The sequence below is a fragment of the Eurosta solidaginis genome, chromosome 1 (assembly GCF_040869045.1).
Source record: "Eurosta solidaginis isolate ZX-2024a chromosome 1, ASM4086904v1, whole genome shotgun sequence".
In the NCBI taxonomy this organism is placed as follows: Eukaryota; Metazoa; Arthropoda; class Insecta; order Diptera; family Tephritidae; genus Eurosta; species Eurosta solidaginis.
The window spans coordinates 120,635,393-120,659,292 of record NC_090319.1 but is presented as its reverse complement, the minus strand read 5'-3'; the positions used below and the strand labels follow the sequence as shown (position 1 = coordinate 120,659,292).

Below are 23,900 nucleotides of genomic sequence, written 5' to 3'. Positions count from 1 at the left end.
CTTCTGCATAAGAGTGCCTGCTTTATTGTTGTTGTGCATTTATTTAGTAGCAGCTTAGTGATGCTAATATTCTTCACATTGCCCTCCACCTGATCGTCCCGATCAGACAAATCTCTCGATCCAACCGCTGCAAGCCTCTCCAAATGAACCACTGTTCTATTTCGTGGTTTCCCAATTGTTTGTATGCGGTAGATGGCATCACTGATCCTCTTCACAACTTTGTACAGGCATTCCCAACTGCACCAAAATTTGGATGGAACGCCTTTCCGCCGGTGAGGGTTGCATAACAGTACCAACACTGCCTCCAAGGAACCTTCCGAATTGTTGTTCTCGTCGTACCTGTGTTTTATCTTACTACTACACATTATCCTGGATGGTTCCCTCACACTCTGTTGTTTAGCCAATGAACTACTTCGTAGGGCTTAATCTTGACGGATTGACTTTACATAATCAGTATCGTTTCACAACAGTAGTGCGCTCTGGGGTGAAGCCACCTATGCATTTTTTTTTGGAAAACTCTTTCGTTCGTTTTAGTGCGTCCATTAGGATTTGTCAATGCTAGTGTTTTTCTCGCAGGCACCTCCGGTTTTGATTTCTTTGGCCCATTCGTTCCATCAAGCTTTGCCTGATCTACTGCCTTTGACTTTGGTGGTCTTTGGCGAGCCTCCTCCACCAGCACTCGCTTACTGCTGACCCCTTTAGTAGTTTACTGGTGCGTCCTTGTTCTTATATCGTATAATCCTTCTGTCCCAATAAGACTTCATCAACGATCTCTGCCACAACCAATTTGTGTAGAACCATGACCTTCCCAATTAAGACTTCACATACCACTACTCCCTGGACTTGGTTATACTCGTCAGTGACCGTACGCAACCTTGCTCCATGTAATCCTGTTGACCAACTCAGATCGGATTAAGGAATGAGATGCGCCCGTATCTACTGTCAATACACGCTCCTTGCTATCCACATTTCCTCTGACGGTTAGACTACTCGATTTTCTTCCGGTTTGTGATACAGATATCACAGGACATTCAATAGCTGGAGCAAGTTCTCGATATTTACATCTAGCTCGCTCTTGCTCATCTCCTCCAGCTTTGTACTTAATACCACATATGGTGCTGGAACTACTAGAATCAAAACCGCAATGACATGTGACCTGGCTTCCCACATTTGAAGCATTTAATTACTCTGTCACCCCGCTTTTGCGATCCTTGCTTACTCCTGCATAGTCTCATTCGCTTTTTGGTAGCGGTTTTGCAACTCAATTTGATATATCTGTTGCCTATGCTCGCTTCCTAATGTCTCTCGACAGCGGCCATCAATGCTTCATAACTGTTCCTTTCGTACTCTGGAATATTCTGTAAGATTTTGGCAGCTGGTCCTTTCAATGCTACGAATAGTGTAGCAACTTTATCTTTAGCATCCCAGTTGTTCACTTGAGTCAACCACTGTTCCCCAACTCCTTAACTTTTCCATGTCCAAGTTTTATTCGAAATCTTCGGAATTTATTCAAGAATTCCTCTTCTACACCAATTGTAACGAATTCTGGGGATTTCTGATATTTATGCACCTTGTGCTAACGTTCGAATCGGTAAACTGTTGAATAAATCACTTCAATATTCAGTATTGCAAACTGATGTTTATTTAGATTTCTTTGGGAGTAGTACTTCACAATTATACTTCGCAACCAATAGCGCGTTTAAATCAAAACTGATTAGTTATTACTCAGCTTGCGCTGCTTTTATACTCTCGATTTCTTCGTTCATCCATTTCTCCTAAGGTGTAGTACTTTCGCGAACAGTTGTATCTCATGCTTGGTTAGCTATATACATGTATATCTGTAGTCCAGTCGTCGCCAAAATTCAAACTGTGGCTGTGTGAGTAAAACTGAAATCATCTTGTTGGTAATATAGTTGTTGATGAAAAATCAATGACGCAGGACGTATGCACGCATGTTTGTTAACACACAAAAAGTAATTCGTAAATATGCCATATAAATACTACTTTATTGCTTGAGTATAATGAAAAATTTAAACAAAATAAATTGTTAACATGAAACCATTAAAACATTCTGCGCATGAGCGTTTGTTTGTAACAGTGTAGTCAAGTGGTCACCAAAATGAAAACTGTGGCTATGTAAATCATCTTGTTGGTAGTGGTTTAGTTGTTGATGAAAAATTAATGAGGTACGACGTACGCACGCATGTTTGTTAACCACAAAAATTAATTCGTAAATATTCCATACAAATACAATTTTGTTGCTTGAATATAATGAAAAATTTAAACAAAATAAATTGTTAACATTAAACCATGAAAACATTCTGCGCATGAGCGTTTATTTGCAAAATATCTTTTCGCAAATGCGCAAATAAACAATATCGTCATCCGTTGTTGCTACTCTGCTTGTCCAGCGACAACTAAACGAAAGATAATAATAAAATAATAAGTGTGAAGTGGCGTCAGTAATTATTTCACTAGCCGACGACCACTGGTATAGTCCACGCCTCTCTCATAGCCATATGCATGTGTATGTGTGAGTAACTGCTTCGGCTGATGACTACATATTTGCATGTGTCAGATATCTCTTCATCGCTTTCTACATAAGAGTGGCTGCTTTATTGTTGTTGTGCACTTATTTAGTAGCAGCTTAGTGATGCTAATATTCGTCACAATATAACAACAAACCTAATCAGAAGATCCTCCAAAAACTCTTGACAGTTGCAGTCACGATGTATTACTAATGTTACCAAATTATTATTTGCCAAAATATATCAGGGGATATACTAGCCCAGCGGCAGTCGGCCTAGACCCATAATATGCTGATCCGAAGCGAGCTGGATTCATATATTCTAAATTACAATCCTTAAGTGTAACATTCCTCTCATCTCAGTGGTCTGGTTTTTAGGGCAAAACAGCAAAAGTGAGTTACAATTTTTTGTATATTTAGAACACCAATGTTTAGGCGAAGTTTTTTCAAAATAAGGTATAATACGACATTGGTGTTGTTGTAGGAGTGAGAAAAACATTCTTCGAAAGTCTTCAGTAGCACTATACAGGGGAAGATCCTTGGTTGAATATGACGTGAATGCAAATATTTGTTTTAAGGAAGACCTGTTTAATTTTTTGGGAACAAATTTACCATATTATTATTTATTTATTATTATTATTTTATTATTTATTTTTTTTTTATTTTTATTTTTTACTTGGGAATGTGAAACAAAGTAATTGACAATAAACAAATCCAGCATTATCAGTGATTCGCAACAGATGGCGCAACGCTGATTAAATATAGTTGGTAATGAAGAATAGAAGTAGCAATTTATCAGTTAAACAAACCACCGCTGTATAGCTTAATGGTTAGCGCAGCGTGCCTAAAGCGTACCTACTGATGATGAAGGCTTGGTACCCTTCGAAATGGATCTATCTGCGCAGTTATGGCAGGTTGTCTGAAAAATTTTCTACTTACTATTCCAAAAACAAAATAAAATGTTTCAATTATAGAAAAATTAAAAAAAAACCATAATTATCATTAGAAAAAAATTATTGTTCTGGCCTTGAGCTCGAATCGAACCTTGAATCATTTATCAATAGGCCGTTAAAACAAAAACAATTGTTAATAAGCCAAGTTTAGGTTAGGTTAAAGTGGCTGCCTCCGCTGTCCGAGCGGAGACTCACGTAGGCCGTTGTGGCCTGTTATGCTACCACGCGGGGGGCCCCTATTTCCTATTACCCTACTTTCGAAGAAGAGGAGAGTTTAGCCCCCAGTGAGGCTAAACCAGCGCGTTTGCCTAATGAAACGCAAGATATCGTTTGGGTTTATAGATTCAAGCTCCGCAAGGCACCCAAAAGAGTGTCTGTGGAGGCATTGGTGCCTGTTTTTTGACAGTGCGGGACATTGGCACAGATAGTGATCAACGTTTTCTATCTCCTCCTCGTCCCTACAGCTGCGGCAGAAGTCATTTGTCTGCAGGCCCATATAGGCACCGTGAGTGCCCATGAGACAGTGACCTGGGCTTATAGAGATACGGTTTAACAATATCACCGATCGCGATCTCTTTTCATCCAGCTTTGGCCAGATTTGCTTGGATATACTACATGTAGGTTCCCTCGCCCATCTGGCGTTTGCCTGATCCGTGAAAAGAGATCGTAGGTGGTATTTGCAAGTGTTTAGAGGAGGGCTGGCCCAACCAGCGGAGGTTGTTGTTTGCAAGTTGGTGTCTTCCCTAGCTAGCTCATCCGCAGCGCAGTTTCCTGAGATGTCACAGTGGCCAGGAACCCATATTATGCTTAGGTTGCCTTTTTCAGCTAGTTTGTTGAGGGTTTCTCTGCACTTCAATGCCACTAATGACGAGGTGTTACTGCATTGCAGGGATTTTATGGCAGCTTGGCTGTCAGAGAAAATTGAAATAGAATTGGTTACCTGCAGGTTAATAAACCAAGAGCACTCGGGAATTTTAAACAAAATAATTGACAATAAACAAATCCAGCATTATCAGTGATTTAAAACAAATGGCGCAACGCTGATTAAATCCCTGCAAAAATCTTTGGATCATGTGGTCCACTGGAGTACTTACCATTATACTCCACTGTAATGCAGCAATGGACCAACTCATGTTTCTACACGAACATATTGTAAGCCGATCATTGCTCGTTTTTAACGATTGTAATCACTATACTATGTTTATCGGACTGTAGGTACTCCATGGATTACTCTGAGTTGGAGTATATGGTCCAGTCCTTGGACATCGAAATATTAATTGGACCATATTTTTTGTATGAATTGTGGTTAATTTTGGAGCACTCAGTTGGTCCATACAAGAGTACTCGCGATTTTTGCAGAGATATAGTTCGTAAGGAGGAATAGAAGTAGCAATTTATCAGTCTCATCTTGTTTTGTTGATTTTCCGACAGGGTGGATAAATGATGTATATTGGAACGATTTTCCGTCATCCCTTGTCAAATTTGGTTTTGAGACAAACCGGTTTCGGCGTTGTGCCATCATCAGTGTGAACCGGTTTGTCTCAAAACCAAATTTGACAAGGGATGACGGAAAATCGTTCCAATATACATAATTTATCAGTCAAACAAACCACCGCTGTATAGCTAAATGGTTAGTGCAGCGTGCCTAAAGCGTACTAATGATGATGGCTTAGCACCCTTCGAAATGGATCTATCTGCGCAGCTATGGCAGGTTGTCTGAAACATTTTCTACTTACTATTCAAAAAAAAAATACAATTTTTCAATTATAGAGAAATTAAGAAAACAAAACTATCATTAGAAAAAAATTATTGTTCTGGCCTTGAGCTCGAATCGAACCTTGAATCATATACATATAATGATAGTATCAAAAATATGGACGCCAACACCAAATATACCCAAATGATGAATTTCTGTAATTAAATCTAGTAAAGGTCCATCGATATTGACCTAATAGGCTGTGTGAAAAAAGTACTAAAAGTGGCATATTTTACTCCTGAAAAATGCAAAAAGCAATACTTTTTCGGGGACAACATTGGTGAAAATTTAAAAAAAAAAAAAAAATAAATGTAAGGCGCGATAACCTCCGAAGAGATCTAAGGCCGAGCTTCTCTTCCAATTTGCGTCGTGCTCCTCTTGATTTTTCCCTACAAATTGGCCGGACGGGACCTACATGTTTTATGCCGACTCCGAACGGCATCTGCAAGGCAGATGAGTTTTCACTGAGAGCTTTTCATGGCAGAAATACAATCGGAGCGCTTGCCAGACACTGCCGAAGGGCGACCCCGCTTAGAAAAATTTTCTTCTAATTGAAAAATCTTATTTCTAAAATTTTGATGTTGCTTTGTCCGGGAGTTGAACCCAGGGCATACGGTGTGATAGGCGGAGCACGCTACCATCACACCACGGTGGCCGAAAATTTTTCAGATAGCCGAATTACAGAACAAAGAAGAATATAGAGCGAGATAATTGGAGTAAAAATTAATTTAAATTTTTTATTCTCTTATGTGTTTTATGAAAAAAATTAATAAAACGCATAGAAAGTTGCCTTAAAATTTTAGCTTATTTTCTTAGATTTCAAAATTTTTATTTAGTCTTTTATTTTTCTCAATCTAGCCTTTTTTCTGAAAAATGTCTGGCAACACTGGTCGCATATTATCTAAGTTGAGATTCCTAATATGGGGGTCTCTAGGATCGAGTTGTCTCGCCAGTTCACGTTCTCTTGCTAAGTTAGCAGCTTCAGTCGGGAAATGCGGTATGATTTCTGGTATTCTATCGGCCGGAATAAAGCGTGCACAAGCTGAAGTGATAACCTTGCGGAACGCACGCTCGCTTTTTCGAACATCAGTTGGAATGGGGAGAGCAGCAAAAGGTCGATTTGTGAAGGTTGTGAAGCCTTCCCATTTAGTTTTTTTTGAAATTAATAAAAGTCCGTTTTTCAGAGGTGATAAAATCGCTGTTTTGAAAAGAGTATGGGCAGGCGGTCAGATGCTAAAGTTAGCATCGACTGCCATTCGACGCAGGTTATGAGCCCTGCGCTGACAATGGAAATGTCTAGCGAGCTGTGACATTTACCTGCAATTCGAGTGGGGGCACAATGACTTAGTGTATATTTCTTCTGAAAATAAATAGGTCACCCCTGAGGATGCTAGGAAGCCTAGTCAAACGTGGGATCAAACAAGTGGAGTAAACTTTTTAACTTACACTTTAAAAGCAAATTGGTCAAAGAAGCCCAATTTTTATGCAGCAGAACCACAGCCTGGGACCGGGGTTAGGTTCAATACCTTCCCGGAACAGGAGGTTTCGATCATTACACTTCATATATTTAACCAAATGTTTTGCAAAAGAATCTATGACTTGCAGCTTTTTTCAAAATTAAATTTTTTATTTTTATATTTTCACCAACAAGTTTAAACATTTGTGCTTTGCCACAAGTATATACAATTTCCATTTTAAGATTTTTGAAATTTTATGGTTTTGTTTTAAACCCAAAAAAGTCTTAAATACTCCTATATTCCTAATAGAAAATGCTCTCAATGTGTTTTGAGTTCGAAATCAAAACAAGACAGCCTATAAAATGTTTGTGATTGTGGCAGCATAAGTGTGACAAGAAAAAATGTAAATTTAGGTACATTCGACTATTGAATACAAAAAAAAATCGTTTAAACAGCAATATATCGGCACTCTGATGTTTGGGAATGACCTAGCCTTTTGTAGCAATATAGGAGTATTACATATACATATGTCTTAAAGTTTCTTTTTTAGAATTAAACCAAATAAAATGTAAAACCACAGTATTAAATTAAGAGTTAAAAATTTTATCTCAAATTTCCAACCGTGTAGTTATTTAGTGCGTGGTTCTAAAAGTGCCTTTCATTAATTATTTGAAACTCATATAGGTTTTTGTAAGTCCCGCTCTACATCCGATTATCACCAGTTCGCAGGTAGTCATTAAATCTTTAGTGCGAAACTGTGACTTTGCCTGACTCCCACTACCACTGCAGAGATTCAGTTTTGTGTGCGACAGCGTTCCACGGTATCCGAGAATCGAATCTGCGGTAGCTGATATTTCAAATAGCCAAGCCGAAGTGCTGTGTTTATCACCGTGCTCGCCCCGGGGAAAAGTAAAAAAAGTATCTGAAGGGAGACATTAACATCACACATTTGACTATTCTCGTATGGAAGTGACACTTCCCCATATTCCGTTTTCATACGACTCTTTCGCATTTACACCTGAAGCTTTCTCCTTTACAATGGAAATGGTGTATCCGATAACGGATCGTACACCTCTATAAGAACCTTGTTTCAGTTTTTAAAAATAGGGAAAATGTTTCGATTTAAATTCGAGTAGTATTTAGAAAGTGATTTAAAGATGCCATTACGTTTTCTAGAACAGCGAAGAACATTCGTACGATATGGATTGGAAGTTAGTTTTACAGTGTAGAATGCTACCCTCTATACAATAACGTAAACAAACTTAATACATATGGTGTCCTAGCAACAGCCTTTCCAAAGTTCCGAATAAAATAAAGTCACTTTAAGGAAATTTTTTATGAATAAAACCATGGATCCGTTTACAGATAGCTTACTTTGGGAAGATAAAGAAATTCGGTTTGATACCCCAAATATGTGAGAAAATACTTAAATAATAAACTATGCGCAAGTGATGATAATTAATTTGCATTTTTTTGTTTATTGTAAAAAGACAAAACCATTTGCGTAAAGGTGAAAAGGTGTTGGATACCATTTATCATATTGAAGATACCAAAGGAAATCGAGGTGACACGGGGCGCCTTTTAGCCACTAGCCTACGAATTATTTGGTACTCCTTATCTCATAGGAAATATAATTTGTGTAAGATATTACGGTATTGAATACAAATTATTTAAATTATATAACTTTTGTGATTTAACCCTTTTATTTTTAGCTATAGGGTATGGTCGATTTGTCAACATCAATACACGCTCGGTTGTGTCGAAAGGCCCAACTCAAGCATTGTACATACTTGCCACAGGAAGTAACACAAGTTTTGAATTTCTTTTTACCGATGTATCTGGTGAAACAGCATGTCAAAATTCGATATTTCAAAGTATATTCGATGTCTATCAGTAAGCTAATTTTAAGTACATATTAGAATTGAGTGTTTGTGATTAAATTTAGATCTCTCGATATAACTATATATGTACATTAACCTGGGTCGATTTGTATGGACGAAAGTTAACCGATATCGCTCCATCGATTTTTCGACAGGATTTGGGCTCAGGAAAAAAGTTCCACTACGCATACCCCAAAAAATAATTTTCGAGCATGCGAAAAAATGGCGAAGGGGTCAATTTTTCGACCAAAACACCCCAAAACCCAAAAAAAAAAATACTTTTAGGGTTTTGGGGAGTGTTTTGGTCGAAAAATTGACCCTTTCACCATTTTTTCGCCGGCTCGAATATTATTTTTTTGGGTATGCGTAGTGGAACTTTTTTTCCTGAGCTCAAATCTTATCGAAAAATCGATGGCGCGATATTGGTTAATAAATCGACCCAGTCTAATGTACATACATACATGTATATTTACAGTTTATATCAACGTACATACTTGTATAGAGATTTGAAATTACGAGGAGCCATTATGTTATCGGGGCAATTGGTAATTATGCCAGACGAGTTGGTCTACAAAAATGTCAATGGAGTTTGGAATTTGTCAAGTGATCAAGGGAATTTAGGTTCATTTGTGGTGACTAATGTACGTTTAGTGTGGTTTGCTGATGCGAATGATACTTTTAATATTAGTTTGCCCTATTTGCAAATTGTTCACGTAAGTAAATACATATGTTGGTACAATATTATATATTGCATTAAATAGATATATACTAACGGTCTATTGCTGAGCGTAACCGGTAAAGTTGCCAGCGTTTATTTTTAAAAATGTGCTAATGTAGTTTCTAAAACCTTCTAAACTAGTATGCAGGAAAATTTTATGATACTTGCTATTTCCCAAAAATATTTTCGAAACGCATGTAAGATTTGCTGAACACCTACTTGCAAGAGTTTGCAGAAAATAAGTAGTAAGTTAGTCTATGAATACAAAATATCGCAAATTGTGTATACATACTAGCATGATAAAAACACTTACAAGGTATAAACGTTTTCTCATCTGGTCGGCCATGTTTTATTTGAAGTTTTTGCGCAATTTAATATTTAAAAATCAGTATCCAAACAAAAGAAAATAATTGAATAAACAAAATAAATAAATTTGTTTTGAGAAAAAAACATAAATATGTATAATTTGAAAATGTGATCATTGCGGAAAAGCGTCAATAAAAGCTGTGTTTTTTTTACATCTATAGACGTTTGTGCTTAAACTTTATAAGGACTGCTAAGCGTCAAACTTTAAATACACCTCTGAAATTGCTGCGCATAAAATTTGTACTATTAAATTTCAATACGCATTATACTCAGATGTAACTGAAATATGTGTCTATGTTTCACCTCTACACTAATTCTATGTATCACAGTGCGTGTCCACTAATCATCACAACTGATTCAGCTATATGTTATACATTATGGCCACCAGAGGTTTGTGTCTCCGATTTTAGGTACACCCTGTTCTGTAGCTAGTTATTTAACCAGTGCCGCTGGGTCTCCTAAGCATTATTTAAGCGAGGATAAGCGTTTTTTTTACGCTTGTAAAAAAACGCGGCTAAAGTCAGAAACGGTTATACCTTGTGACTGTTTTTAGCATGCATACTACATACTTGGTAAAAATTTTCAAACTATACTAGCACCTTTCTTTTACAAAATTTCATTGATATTTTGGTTTTATTTCAATTGCGAAACTATCTTTTTACAATTCTACCGGCCATACTCAGAACAGGGCCGTAAACGAATCGTTGTTACTAAAGTACATTGGGATTGAATTTCTTATTCAAATTATAAATTACATTTCCCATCCTTTTAAAATGTATCTTATCGGGCTATTATGGATGGTCTTAATTTCTGATTTTCTCAAAAAGTGTAGGTACACGGTTAACGAATATCCCTACAAAAAAAAAATAGTGCGACTAATCCCTAAAGGGAGCGGTCTGCGATTGATCTCTTTTCTCTACATTGGGGCATAATTGATCCCCTCTTGTCCTTTTTGGGTACAGTTGGTATTAGTCAGTTTGAAATCTATGTATCCCATTTTAAGAAACAAAAAAGTGGCAACGAAGTTAGTTAAATCAAAAAAATTATAGGTGATTGATTCGAATTATTTAAGAAAAATGCGGAGCCCTATACCGAACCTAAATGAGTTGGCGACTTAATAATTTATTTACATAGATGTATCTACCATTTTTTTGTACCGTTCGGGTATTATTATTATTATCCATTAGGAGCTTAAGGATTCAACAAAAGTTTTCCAATTATTTCTATTTCGTGCTACTTGCCTTAATTCGTTAAACGATTTGCCAGTTTCCTGAAGAACCGTTCTCCTCCGAGTCATCTTTGGTCGACCCCTGCATCGTGTCCCTTGAGGATTCCAGGTTAAGGCAGCATGTGCAACGTCATGGTATGGCTTTCGTAATGTGTAGCCTATCCAGCCAAATTTACGCTTCCGTATTTCAATATGTACACTGGTTTGGTTGGTCAGCCTCCATAAATCTTCGTTCGATATCGTTCTAGGCCACCATATCTGCATTATATTTCTCAAGCAGCGGTTAATGAAGGACTGTAGCTTGTAGCGCGCCATACACCACGAAGTCTGGCAAAAGCTCCCCGGGCTTTTTGCACCACCATCTACGGCGAGAATACTTCCCAAGTATGTAAAGCTTTCGGTATCTGCAACATTTTGGCCATCAATTATGAAATTTGCTGAGTTGTTACCTTTAATGCGCATATACTCGGTTTTTCTTATATTTATTTTCAACCCAAACTTTGACGACTGATGATGCGGTGGTCCAGTTTTGCCTGCATGTGCTGGTGTGTGTGTGATAGCAGGACAATGTCATATGCGTAATCCAAATCCTCAAGACTGGAGTTAAGTCTCCAGTTTATGCCCCTATTTTGCGAGTCGAATATTTTCAGCACCCAGTCCAAGACCACAATAAACATCAGTGGTGATAATATACATCCCTGCTTGACACCAGTAGTCGACCGTTCGGGTATAAATGGGTACAATTGGTATCTTCATAGTTCATGCTCAAACAAAAGGGAATAGTTCAACGCATACAAAAAGATCAAAACTGGCATTAGTCGCATACTTCGTTGTGACTCATACCAGACTCACCTAGACTATTCGCATTTTTTGCAAGGAAACTATCCATATATAAGTCGTCTATAATAATTTTAGAATGTTCTTTAATTATTTTATTTATTACAAACAGATACGTATTCGAGATTCAAAATATGGAGCAGCGCTGGTTATACAAACTGCCGAAACTGGTGGTGGCTATGTACTCGGCTTTCGCATAGACCCATTTGAACGTCTCAATGAGGTCTACAAAGAACTCACATCATTACATGCAATTTATTCCGAGAATCCTAATTTTGGTGTACGTTACGATCCAGCAGAAGCACAAAAACATCTTACTAAAATGAATGAAGTCAATCAGTTCAAAGACGATGGATTTCAAGAGATCGATGAACGGCAACAGCGTGAGATTAGCACTAAACTAAATACATACTTGGCTGAAGGTACTTCAGTTGTTGGCATTAAGTCACTGGTACGTGAACCTATTTATAGCAAGGAGTTAGGATTCGCAATGGAACGTATACGAGATGGTTATAAATTAAATGACTTATGGAATGTATTGCCGAAAGTGGATAAAGACTGATAATAAAATGATTTATCTCAAATAAATAACAAAAACAACTTATTCTACGGTGAATTCTTAGCCCCCATATCCCCTGGGGGCTCCCACCTCTCCGCGCACGTGGGCAAGTGCCGCTGAGAATACCTTCTGGATCTCTAAGCTGCATTTTTGGTGTTGGTTCTTGAATAATCGAAGTCCTTTACTTTTTCGGAATAATGGCTGCCAACAGTGGGTAGTTACCAAGACAAAAATGCGCCGCTATGTCTGATGACAAGGGCACAAAATGTCTGGAGGTCGTAGCAGAAACAGCAAAATTTAGTCGATTGATCAGGTCAGGGGAGTCAATATAGCCAATAATAAGCTTATGAATGAATATTACACCTTTACGATTTTCCAGAGATGACATATTAATTAGAAGAAGCCCGTTCCTGTATGAAGATAAGTACTTGAATACTTGATTCCCAGTTAAGGCCTCGTAATACAAAAATTAAAAACTCTTTCTGTACTGACTCAATCCGATTTATGTTATTTTGATAAATTTGAGACCAAACGCATGAACAATACTCGAAAAAAAGGACGTACCAGCGAGGCATAAAGGTCTTTGGTGAAATAAATCCTAGTACACCAGTTTATTTATTTATAGTAGTTAAAATATGTATGTGTAACAAAGTTTCATGTCATATGCGCACATAAAAGCTCTAGAATTTAAGATAACCTGTGTTAAGGAACAGGGTAGAAAGTACAAGAAGTTACATCGATCGACTTTGAAATATTGTTTTTGAAGAAACCTCGTCGAGTTATATTTTCAAGATAACTTGCAATCCATAATAAGAGCTTAAAAAACCCAGTAGATCAAGTTGGCGAACTAAGAGCTCGTGATTAACAAAGTCAAAGGCTTTACTAAAATTTACATAATTAAAGACGTAAATTCAAGCAAGCTGGTAGTTGTCGATCTCCGAAGCACAAAACCATGTTGTCATGGTGATATTAAAGAACCACACACATGTTGAAGCTGTCATGTAATTATCTGTTCACAAGTTTTAGGAATAGCTGAGAGTTTAGCTATTCCCCTGTAGTTCGCAATATTAGATCTGCTACCTTTTTTATGCAAAGGTATAATCAACGATTGTTTCCAAATAGATGGACCTGATGCGGATTCTAGAGACAGTTTGAATAATTTTAAGATAGGCTCGGATATGCTTACAGCGCAGTAGTTAAGCACACAACTAGGAACACAATCTGGACCCGGTGAGGTTATCGCTTTCAATGAAAGAAGATTACGAAGAACGGTATATTTATCAATAAGTGGGTTTAAAATAATATTAGAACTTTCCAATCTATATGGATAAACATCGAACTGGACACATTGGGATGAATAGGTTGACTTAAAGAATTCAGCAAATGAATCTGCGTTGTTTATACACTGGAATTTGCGGCAAGTTAAATAAACTTTATAACATTGCTGGTTGAGACGATGACAATTGGAGCGACTAATATTTTGAAAAATCTGCAGATTTTTCAGACCTTTTGAAACGTTTATAAAGTCTATATTTAATATTATTAATACTAGGTTCAAACACACACCAATTGGCAATTTATACTATTTGGGCAATTTATTACGCAATTTATCATATAATAAATTGTAATAACAAATTGCCAATTTAAAAAAAATTGCGTAATAAATTGTTTCAAACTGCAAATGCAACCTTGTATAGTGTGTTTATTGAGTAGATTTCAACGTCAGTTGCGCATGGCTGGACTATATGGTTGGCTCATCTCATCAGCTGATTTTATGTCTTTCATTTCATTGGGATTGTCAAAAGAAGATGGCAAACTCAAAATAAAACCAAAACATTGAACACATTTTCTTACAACACACAAAGATTTCAAAGTTTTATGTTTTCATTCCATTTCATTCGCCTAATACCAACACGGACATTTTGACATTCTGAACAAAGGTATGTTCTTGCTGTAGAGATGAGCCAACCAGCTATCAAATTATTATTGTGTAAGCTAAATCGAGTTGTATGAACAGCACTCAATTCAAATCGAAATTTCCTCAATTTTTTTTTCTGTTTGAACATAGTATAAGTCTTAATCGTTGCCTTGAGAACCAAGGCGGTTACTCGTGGTAACACTCGGATAACGAAGGGGAGCAAGAGTAACGAAGGGACAAGAAACCAGAGAGATATAAGATATGGAGGTAGCTGACTCTACGTCTTTACCCGAGTAAAGATTCGACCAACAGTGGGCTGGAATCAATCAACTAAGCTCTCTAAAATTCGTCTTAGATAAACATTTCGAACGGGGTCGGGGTTTTACTTTTTAAACATCGAGCAATCACAGCATCCAGTACTATCTTTAGCGTAGGATGTTGGGGGTCTTCAGGAATGGATAATAAGGGAATTAATTTGCACACACTAAGCCTAAAATCTTGCTTTAACTGTAAATTATATTGTGCATTTGAAGAAGAGGCGTATCTAGCAGGCTGTTAAAAACATCGTACTGGGTAGTGGGTTGTAGGGTTTGTTTATAATTTTAACTTTACAATATTTTACTTTGTAATTTTGTTATTATTTTTAAATGTATTCATGTATTTTTGGTTTTCAATTTTGAGTTTACTTACTTCAAAAATTTTCATGCTTGTGAACATTCAATTCTTGTACTAATGATTCAATTAAAAATATATTAATTATTACATAAAAATAGTTCATTTTTTATTTCAATATTGGAACTACATGGATGTCATGAAATTTGAGTCGATAGCATTGATCCAATTTACCGATGATAAATTGAAATCACGAAGAACTACTAGACGGTCCTTGTTCCGCAATTGCGTGATAAACTGCAAATAACTGCGTTATGACAAGTATTAAAGTGTATATCCGATCGTGGCAGTATGTACGACCAGCAGATAAACCAACTGAAATTGTGAAATGCAAGCCTTACTCCTACGAAATCAATGTCTGCTGCGATGTCCAATAACAACAACTCTGATGGAAGGCTCGAGTCAATAACAATGAGGACACCACCTGCTCTAGCTTCACGGTTGCGTTGATAAACTAGTTCAGAATTAAAATTATCCGCTTTTTAACACATTTCAGTAAAAGGTATAACTTGAGAAGTAAAAACAAAACTATTTAGGGAAAAGGTACTTAATTTCGATCTTAGGTGGTCATTTTTTTCGCTATTTCCACAGAGATATTTAAGTTTTCTGAATTTCTTGCGATATTTGACTTTTTGGTATACAAATGCACAACTGAATGTTTCTGCCAAAATGAATATTCGCGAACTCTATCAAAATAAGTATCTGATTTTTAAATCACGAAATATCCGTGTCATAACTAAAATTAAATTTATACACACATATTTTATTAGGTTGTGAAAGGTCTAGCTTGTCTTCTGTGTAATCAATAATATAATTTTCCGTAGGGCCCCCGACCCAAGAGGGCCTGTGGAATTTTGCAGCCCTGCCACCATATTGTTACGCGATTGTCTGCACGGGCCCCCGACCCAAGAGGGCCTGTGGCATTTTGCCAGCCCTGCCACCATATTGTTACGCGATTGTCTGCATGCTTCACCTACGGAAAATTATATTATTGATGACACAGAAGATAAACTAGACCTTTCACAACCTACTAAAATAAGTGTGTAAAAATTTAATTTTAAACCTACTACCTTTTTTAAGCAAAGGTGTAATCAACGATTGTTTCCAAATAGAACAAGTAAGTAAGGCTAAGTTCGGGTGTAACCGAACATTACACACTCAGCTGAGAGCTTTGGAGACAAAATAAGGGAAAATCACCATTCAGCAAAAATAACCTAGGGTAACCGGCCACCGTGGTGTGATGGTAGCGTGCTCCGCCTATCACACCGTATGCCCTGGGTTCAACTCCCGGGCAAAGCAACATCAAAATTTTAGAAATAAGATTTTTCAATTAGAAGAAAATTTTTCTAAGCGGGGTCGCCCCTCGGCAGTGTCTGGCAAGCGCTCCGATTGTATTTCTGCCATGAAAAGCTCTCAGTGAAAACTCATCTGCCTTGCAGATGCCGTTCGGAGTCGGCATAAAACATGTAGGTCCCGTCCGGCCAATTTGTAGCGAAAAATCAAGAGGAGCACGACGCAAATTGGAAGAGAAGCTCGGCCTTAGATCTCTTCGGAGGTTATCGCGCCTTACATTTATTTTTTTTATTTAACCCTGAAATGTGTTTGTATGACATGGGTTTCAAATGGAAGGTATTAAAGAGTATTTTAAAAGGGAGTGAGCCATAGTTCAATAGGTGGACGCCATTTCAGGATATCGCCATAAAGGTGGACCAGGAGTGACTCTAGAATGTGTTTGTACGATATGGGTATCAAATGAAAGGTGTTAATGAATATTTTAAAAGGGAGTGGGCCTTAGTTCTATAGGTGGACGCCTTTTCGATATATCGCCATAAAGGTGGACCAGGGGTGACTCTAGAATGTGTTTGTACGATATGGGTATCAAATTAAAGGTATTAATGAGGATTTTAAAATAGAGTGGCCCTTAGTTGCATATGTGAAGGCGTTTTCGAGATATCGACCAAAATGTGGACCATGGTGACCCAGAGTTCATCTGTTGGATACCGCTAATTTATTTATATATGTAATACCTGCCAAGATTTCAAGGGTTTTTTATTTCGCCCTGCAGAACTTTTTCATTTTCTTCTACTTAATATGGTAGGTGTCACAACCATTTTACAAAGTTTTTTCTAAAGTTATATTTCGCGTCAATAAACCAATCCAATTACCATGTTTCATCCCTTTTTTCGTATTTGGTATAGAATTATGGTATTTTTTTCATTTTTCGTAATTTTCGATATCGAAAAAGTCGTATTTCGTTCCTTTTTTATACCAAGATAAAGTGAGTTCAGATAAGTACTAAGTTTAGTAAAGGTATTTCGATTTTTGCTCAAGTTATCGTATTAACGGCCGAGCGGAAGGACAGATGGGCGTGGCTTCAACCGATTTCGCCCATTTTCACAAAAAACAGTTAACGTCATAAAATCTATGCCCCTACCAAATTTCAAAAGGATTGGTAAATTTTTGTTCGATTTATGGCATTAAAAGTATTCTAGACGAATTAAATGAAATAGGGCGGAGCCACGCCCATTTTAAAATTTTCTTTTAGTTTTGTATTTTGTTGCACCATATCATTACTGGAGTTGAATGTTGACATAATTTACTTATATACTGTAAAGATATTCAATTTTTTGCTAAAATTTGACTTTTAATAAAAATTGTTTTAAAAGTGGGCGTGTTCGTAATCAGATTTTGCTCATTTTTCCTTAGCACACATATAGTAATAGGGGTAACGTTCCTACCAAATTTCGTCATGATATCTTCAACGACTGCCAAATTCCAGCTTGCAAAACTTTGAAATTACCTTCTTTTAAAAGTGGGCGGTGCCACGCCTATTGTCCAAAATTTTACTAATTTTCTATTCTGTGTTATAAGGTCAACCCACCTACCAAGTTTCATCGCTTTAGCCGTCTTTGGTAATGAATTATCGCACTTTTTCGGTTTTTCGAAATTTTCGATATCGAAAAAGTGGGCGTGGTTATGGTCCGATTTCGTTCATTTTAAATAGGGATCTGAGATGTGTGCCCAGGAACCTACGTACCAAATTTTATCAAGATACCTCAAAATTACATACATGGCTAAATGAATTTCTTTTTTATACTCAGTTGAGCAGAGCTCACAGAGTATATTAAGTTTGATTGGATAACGGTTGGTTGTACATATATAAAGGAATCGAGATAGATATAGACTTCCATATATCAAAATAATCAGGATCGAAAAAAAATTTGATTGAGCCATGTCCGTCCGTCCGTCCGTCCGTCCGTCCGTTAACACGATAACTTGAGTAAATTTTGAGGTATCTTGATGAAATTTGGTATGTGGGTTCCTGAGCACTCATCTCAGATCGCTATTTAAAATGAACGATATCGGACTATAACCACGCCCACTTTTTCGATATCGAAAATTTCGAAAAACCGAAAAAGTGCGATAATTCATTACAAAAGACCGATAAAGCGACGAAACTTGGTAGATGAGTTGAACTTATGACGCAAAATATAAAATTAGTAAAATTTTGGACAATGGGCGTGGCACCGCCCACTTTTTAAAGAAGGTAATTTAAAACTTTTGCAAGCTGTAATTTGGCAGTCGTTGAAGATATCATGATGAAATTTGGCAGGAACGTTACGCTTATTACTGTATGTACGCTTAATAAAAATTAGCAAAATCGGAGAAGGACCACGCCCACTTTAAAAAAAAAAAATTTTTTAAAGTAAAATTTTAACAAAAAATTTAATATCTTTCCAGTATATAAGTAAATTATGTCAAGATTCAACTCCAGTAATGATATGGTGCAACAAAATACAAAAATAAAAGAAAATTTAAAAATGGGCGTGGCTCCGCCCTTTTTCATTTAATTTGTCTAGGATACTTTTAATGCCATAAATCGAACAAAAATTAACCAATCCTTTTGAAATTTGGTAGGGGCATAGATTTTATGGCGTGAACTGTTTTCTGTGAAAATGGGCGAAATCGGTTGATGCCACGCCCAGTTTTTATACACAGTCGTCCGTCTGTCCTTCCGCATGGCCGTTAACACGATAACTTGAGCAAAAATCGATATATCTTTACTAAACTCAGTTCACGTACTTATCTGAACCCACTTTACCTTGGTATGAAAAATGAACGAAATCCGACTATGACCACGCCCCCTTTTTCGATATCGAAAATTGCGAAAAATGAAAAAAATGCCATAATTCTATACCAAATACGAAAAAAGGGATGAAACATGGTAAGGTAATTGGATTGTTTTATTGACGCGAAATATAACTTTAGAAAAAACTTTATAAAATGGTTGTGACACCTACCATATTAAGTAGAAGAAAATGAAAAAGTTCTGCAGGGCGAAATAAAACACCCTTAAAATCTTGCCAGGTATTACATATATAAATAAATTAGCGGTATCCAACCGATAATGTTCTGGGTCACCCTAGTCCACATTTTGGTCGATATCTGGAAAACGCCTTCACATATACAACTACCACCACTCCCTTTTAAAACTCTCATTAATACCTTTAATTTGATACCCATATCGTACAAACTCATTCTAGAGTCACCCCTGGTCCACCTTTATGGCGATATCTCGAAAAGGCGTCCACCTATAGAACTAAGCCCCACACCCTTTTAAAATACTCATTAACACCTTTCTTTTGATACCCATATTGTACAAACAAATTCTAGGGTCACCCCTGCTCCACCTTTATGGCGATATCTCGAAACGGCGTCCACCTATGGAACTAATGAATACTCCCTTTTAAAATACTCATTATCACCTTTCTTTTGATGCCCATATTGTACAAACAAATTCTAGGGTCACCCCTGGTCCACCTTTATGGCGATATCTCGAAAATGCGACCACCTATACAACAACCACCACTCCCTTTTAAAACCCTCATTAATACCTTTAATTTGATACCCATATCGTACAAACGCATTCTAGAGCCACCCCTGGTCCACCTTTGTGGCGATATTCCGAAAAGGTGTCTACCTATAGAACTAAGCCCCACACCCTTTTAAAATACTCATTAACACCTTTCTTTTGATACCCATATTGTACAAACAAATTCTAGGGTCACCCCTGGTCCACCTTTATGGCCATATCTCGAAACGGCGTCCACCTATGGAACTTAGGTCCACGCCCTTTTAAAATACTCATTAATACCTTTCATTTGATACCCATATCGTACAAACGCATTCTAGAGTCAACCCTGATCCACCTTTATGGCGATATTTCGAAAAGGCGACCACCTATAGAACTAAGGCCCACTCCCTTTTAAAATACTCATTAACACCATTCGTTTGATGCCCATATTGTACAAACAAATTCTAGGGTCACCCCTGGTCCACCTTTATGGCGATATCTCGAAACGGCGTCCACCTATGGAACTAAGGATTACTCCCTTTTAAAATACTCATTAACACCTTTCGTTTGATGCCCATATTGTGCAAACACATTCTAGAGTCACCCCTGGTCCATCTTTACGGCGATATCTCGATAAGGCGTCCATCTATAGAACTTAGGTCCACGCCCTTTTAAAATACTCATTAATACCTTTCATTTGATACCCATATCGTACAAACGCATTCTAGAGTCAACCCTGATCCACCTTTATGGCTATATCCCTAAATGGCATCCACCTATAGAACTATGGCGCACTCCCTCATAAAATACTCTTTAATGCCTTTCATTTGATACACATGTCATACAAACACATTCCAGGGTTTCCCTCGGTTCATTTTCCTACATGGTTATTTTCCCTTATGTTGTCACCATAGCTCTCAACTGAGTATGTAATGTTCGGTTACACCCGAACTTAACCTTCCTTACTTGTTCGCCCAGATCATTTTGATATATAGAAGAAGGATTACCGTTATGCGAACAAAGTTAATATACTCTGTGAGCTCTGCTCAGCTGAGTATAAAAAGCCGCGGGATCAAATATTTTTTTATATTGTACCTCAGTATTTTATTTTATTTGAAAAGTACATATATTTTTATGATCTGATAAAAACCCAAAGTGTTACAACTAAAGACCATAATAAAATTTCAACTTAATCAAGAAAGTGCAAACATCAAGCTGCGAAGTGTGTTTTGATTTTTTCTGTGCCTTATTATGTTTTAAATCAATAAATTTGTTTGTTTAAATAATTATTGTGTTTAAAAAAAATGTAAACACATTGTGTACTACATTCAGCAATTTAAAGTTCTGCTTTTCTTTACTAAAATAAATTTTATCTTAAAAAAAAAAAATTGATAGAGTGTATATATACATACATATTTGCCGAGTAACTTTGCATATTTGTTGTTGCATTTGATTGGCATTTATTTATTTTCAGTTTTCAATTGTAATTTGCTCGTGCACATTTATTTCATTTTCATTTCACTGTCACAGCTGTTGCATTGTGTGTTGTTAAGCGTCATTTAATAGCGATCTTCAAACTGCTCATACAGCGATTTTCTTACTGTGATCTCCAAACTATTTTTATTGCCTCCGTCTGTTTAACCAATTTTTACTCTACCTTATGTCTTGCAATTTTTATAACTGCCAAGTGAAAGGTGATACCGAACGGTTCGTGTCGTGCTGGCTTTGTGATGAGCTTGCTCATATGAATTGCGCTAGTTTGACAGTAAGTGTGTGTGTCGCGATCAACGATAACAAAGGCGTGCGTTGGTCATGCTTGAAATGCATTTAAGCTTTTCAAACATACCCGAAACGCATTCTCTGAAATCGGCAAGGAACTTTCTATATTGGGGGATAAATTCAAGTATTATGAAAACTTGTTTAAAACTTTTAAATGTATTACCGATTCAGCTGCTAATGCTAATAGTGACAGCCGTGACAGCAAACGAAAACGAACTGATGTCTTGGCTGGCATACTGACCCTAGACCCCGTTCAAAACATCCAGAACCCAATCGTTCCCGCACCCAGCACGATAAAACTGATGAACTTAGCATCTCCAAGTCCACTTACAGTAGAGCCTTCAACATCAAAGGCACCTCCTACAAAACCAGCAACTAGAAAAATATTTAACCTGCAAACTGGAAGTTGATTGTACTAGGAACTAGGAAGTTGGTTGTAGTGCCTCCTAAAAAATCGATATTCGTGTCAAGATTCGAGAGGGTTACTACTGAGGAGGATCTGAAATCGTATATCTCCTCAAAAAGGAAACCCGATCACGTAACAATTCGGAAATATAATTTTAGTTAGGAAATAAACGTATCTTCCTTTAGATTAGATGTATGTACCTATTGAAAATTTTGACACTATCTTGAGTAACGATTTTTGGCCCCCTGGGGCACTTGTGCGGGAATTTGAATATAGGCGAAATAAGAGTATTTCAAACTTAGCAAAGATTCCTCTTAATAACACTGAGTTAAAAAACTGAACGTAAAATCTGCTTTAGATACATTTTACCAAAATATTAGAGGCTTAAGCACCAAATTAACAGAACTGTTTTTAAAATCATTTAACTTAAGTTACGATATAATTGCCTTTACCGAAACTTGGCTGAAACCTCATGTCTTTAATTCAGAGATCCTCTGTAATGACTACCAAATATATAGAATTGACCGTCTGAACAGAGTTGGAGGTGGAGTTCCGCTTGCTGTACACTATTCAATACCTTCTGAAGAGATTAGCGTACCCGCCATCGATACAACTGAGTTCTTGTGCAAACGAACTCAACTAGCAAATATCCACATTTATTTAGCCATCTCTTATATCCTGCCATCTTCTGAACTGTCGTTTAGATGCATCATATTTCCTTTCTAAAAAGTGTTAATTCGATGCTAAAGCCTTCCCATTCCATTATTGTCTTGGGTGACTTCAATATTCCGCACATATCATGGTGCATCTCTGACTTTAATATCGTACCAGTTTCGTCAAAGTCTTCCAACAATGAATTTCTAAACGAAATGGCTGAACTGTGCCTTCAACAAATCAACATCCAATCGAATAAATTCGAAAAAGTATTAGATTTAGCCTTTGTGGATGATGACTCTAAACATTCCTTTAGTCAATTCGAACCCATTATTGAACCTGAAGATGCTTACCACTCTTCCCTCAAAATATTTTACGAAGTGGTAAGTAATGCTCGTAACTGCGGCAATAAACGATACAACCCCTGTTATCGCTTTGACTTTGCGAAGGCCAATTTCAAAAAATTACATCGTGATTTATCTCGAACAGTGTGGCCATTATTTAATGCTGATGTGGAGCAAAGCGTTTCTCTTTTACAACACCATTTACTGTCTTTTTAAAAAATACGTACCTAAGCGGATTTGTTTATATTCCGATACAAGCCAAGTATGGTTCACTAAAGAGCTCAAGATTTTAAAGAATAAAAAGTCTGGGTCTTTCAAGTTTAAAAAAAAAACGGGTTTTCTACGATGCAAGTATTTTCAATTGAACAAAAAGTGTTACAAAGCATATCTTTGTAAAATGAAAAGAAATATAACTTGCAACCTGAAGACATTTTACGGATTCGTAAACTCTAAACGCAGGGTGAAAGGGTTTCCATCATCCATGAAATTCCAAGATAATATTTCCAGCGATGATCAAGAGATCGCCGGCTACTTTGCGGAACTTTTCAAATCAAATTACTCTATTGAGACCAACGTTTCGCCTATTGAATACCCATACCATATTGATTCGTGTTATTCAATCAGAGCTCCTTTTGTATCTTCAGAAGATGTATTATCTTATTTAAAAACTTTAAAAGTATTATATACATACGGCCCTGACAGGATCCCGACACACTTTCTTAAAAAATGTGCTGCAAACTTCTATCAGCCGCTAACAGATTTATTTAATTTATCTTTAAAATATATTGCGTTTTCCCAGCAATGTGGAAAGATTTTTTTCTTATCCCGCTTCATAAAAATGGAAGCAGGTCTTCAATAGAAAACTACCGGGCATAGCAAAGTTATCCGCTATCCCAAAGTTATTTGAGGCTATTGTTACCCACCATCTAACGTTCTCTATTTCCCCCATAATTGCAAGCTCGCAACATGGGTTTTGTAACGGCAAATCAAC

The 23,900-nt window shown here is 37.0% G+C and overlaps 2 protein-coding genes across 3 annotated transcripts in view; one reads left to right on the top strand and one right to left on the bottom strand.

Moving 5' to 3' along the window:
• Positions 1 to 23,900, bottom strand: part of LOC137236779 (zinc finger protein 678) — a 273,661-nt gene that overhangs the window by 213,174 nt on the left and 36,587 nt on the right. The window lies entirely within an intron of this gene.
• On the top strand, positions 7,228 to 14,931 carry BBS5 (Bardet-Biedl syndrome 5 protein). 2 transcript variants are annotated; one of them, XM_067759772.1, is made up of 6 exons: positions 7,228 to 7,261; positions 7,870 to 8,107; positions 8,184 to 8,332; positions 8,406 to 8,586; positions 9,049 to 9,286; positions 11,835 to 14,931. In XM_067759772.1, the coding sequence occupies exons 2-6, from the start codon at positions 8,031 to 8,033 to the stop codon at positions 12,282 to 12,284; spliced, it is 1,095 nt and encodes a 364-aa protein (XP_067615873.1). In that variant the 5' UTR covers positions 7,228 to 7,261; positions 7,870 to 8,030; the 3' UTR covers positions 12,285 to 14,931. The 2 variants fall into 2 exon arrangements, 1 of the variants encoding a protein (XP_067615873.1); XR_010948630.1 differs by lacking the exon at positions 7,228 to 7,261 and having other exon boundaries at positions 7,724 to 8,107; positions 11,835 to 12,594; positions 12,661 to 14,931.

Bases quoted from the DNA above. Each gene is read 5' to 3' on its own strand.
- BBS5 (XM_067759772.1), top strand. From the start codon at position 8,031: ATGAATAAAACCATGGATCCGTTTACAGATAGCTTACTTTGGGAAGAT. The intron at 8,108-8,183 runs GTGAGAAAATAC...TATTGTAAAAAG, and splicing joins CGGTTTGATACCCCAAATAT to ACAAAACCATTTGCGTAAAG. The intron at 8,333-8,405 runs GTAAGATATTAC...TTTTATTTTTAG, and splicing joins TCATAGGAAATATAATTTGT to CTATAGGGTATGGTCGATTT.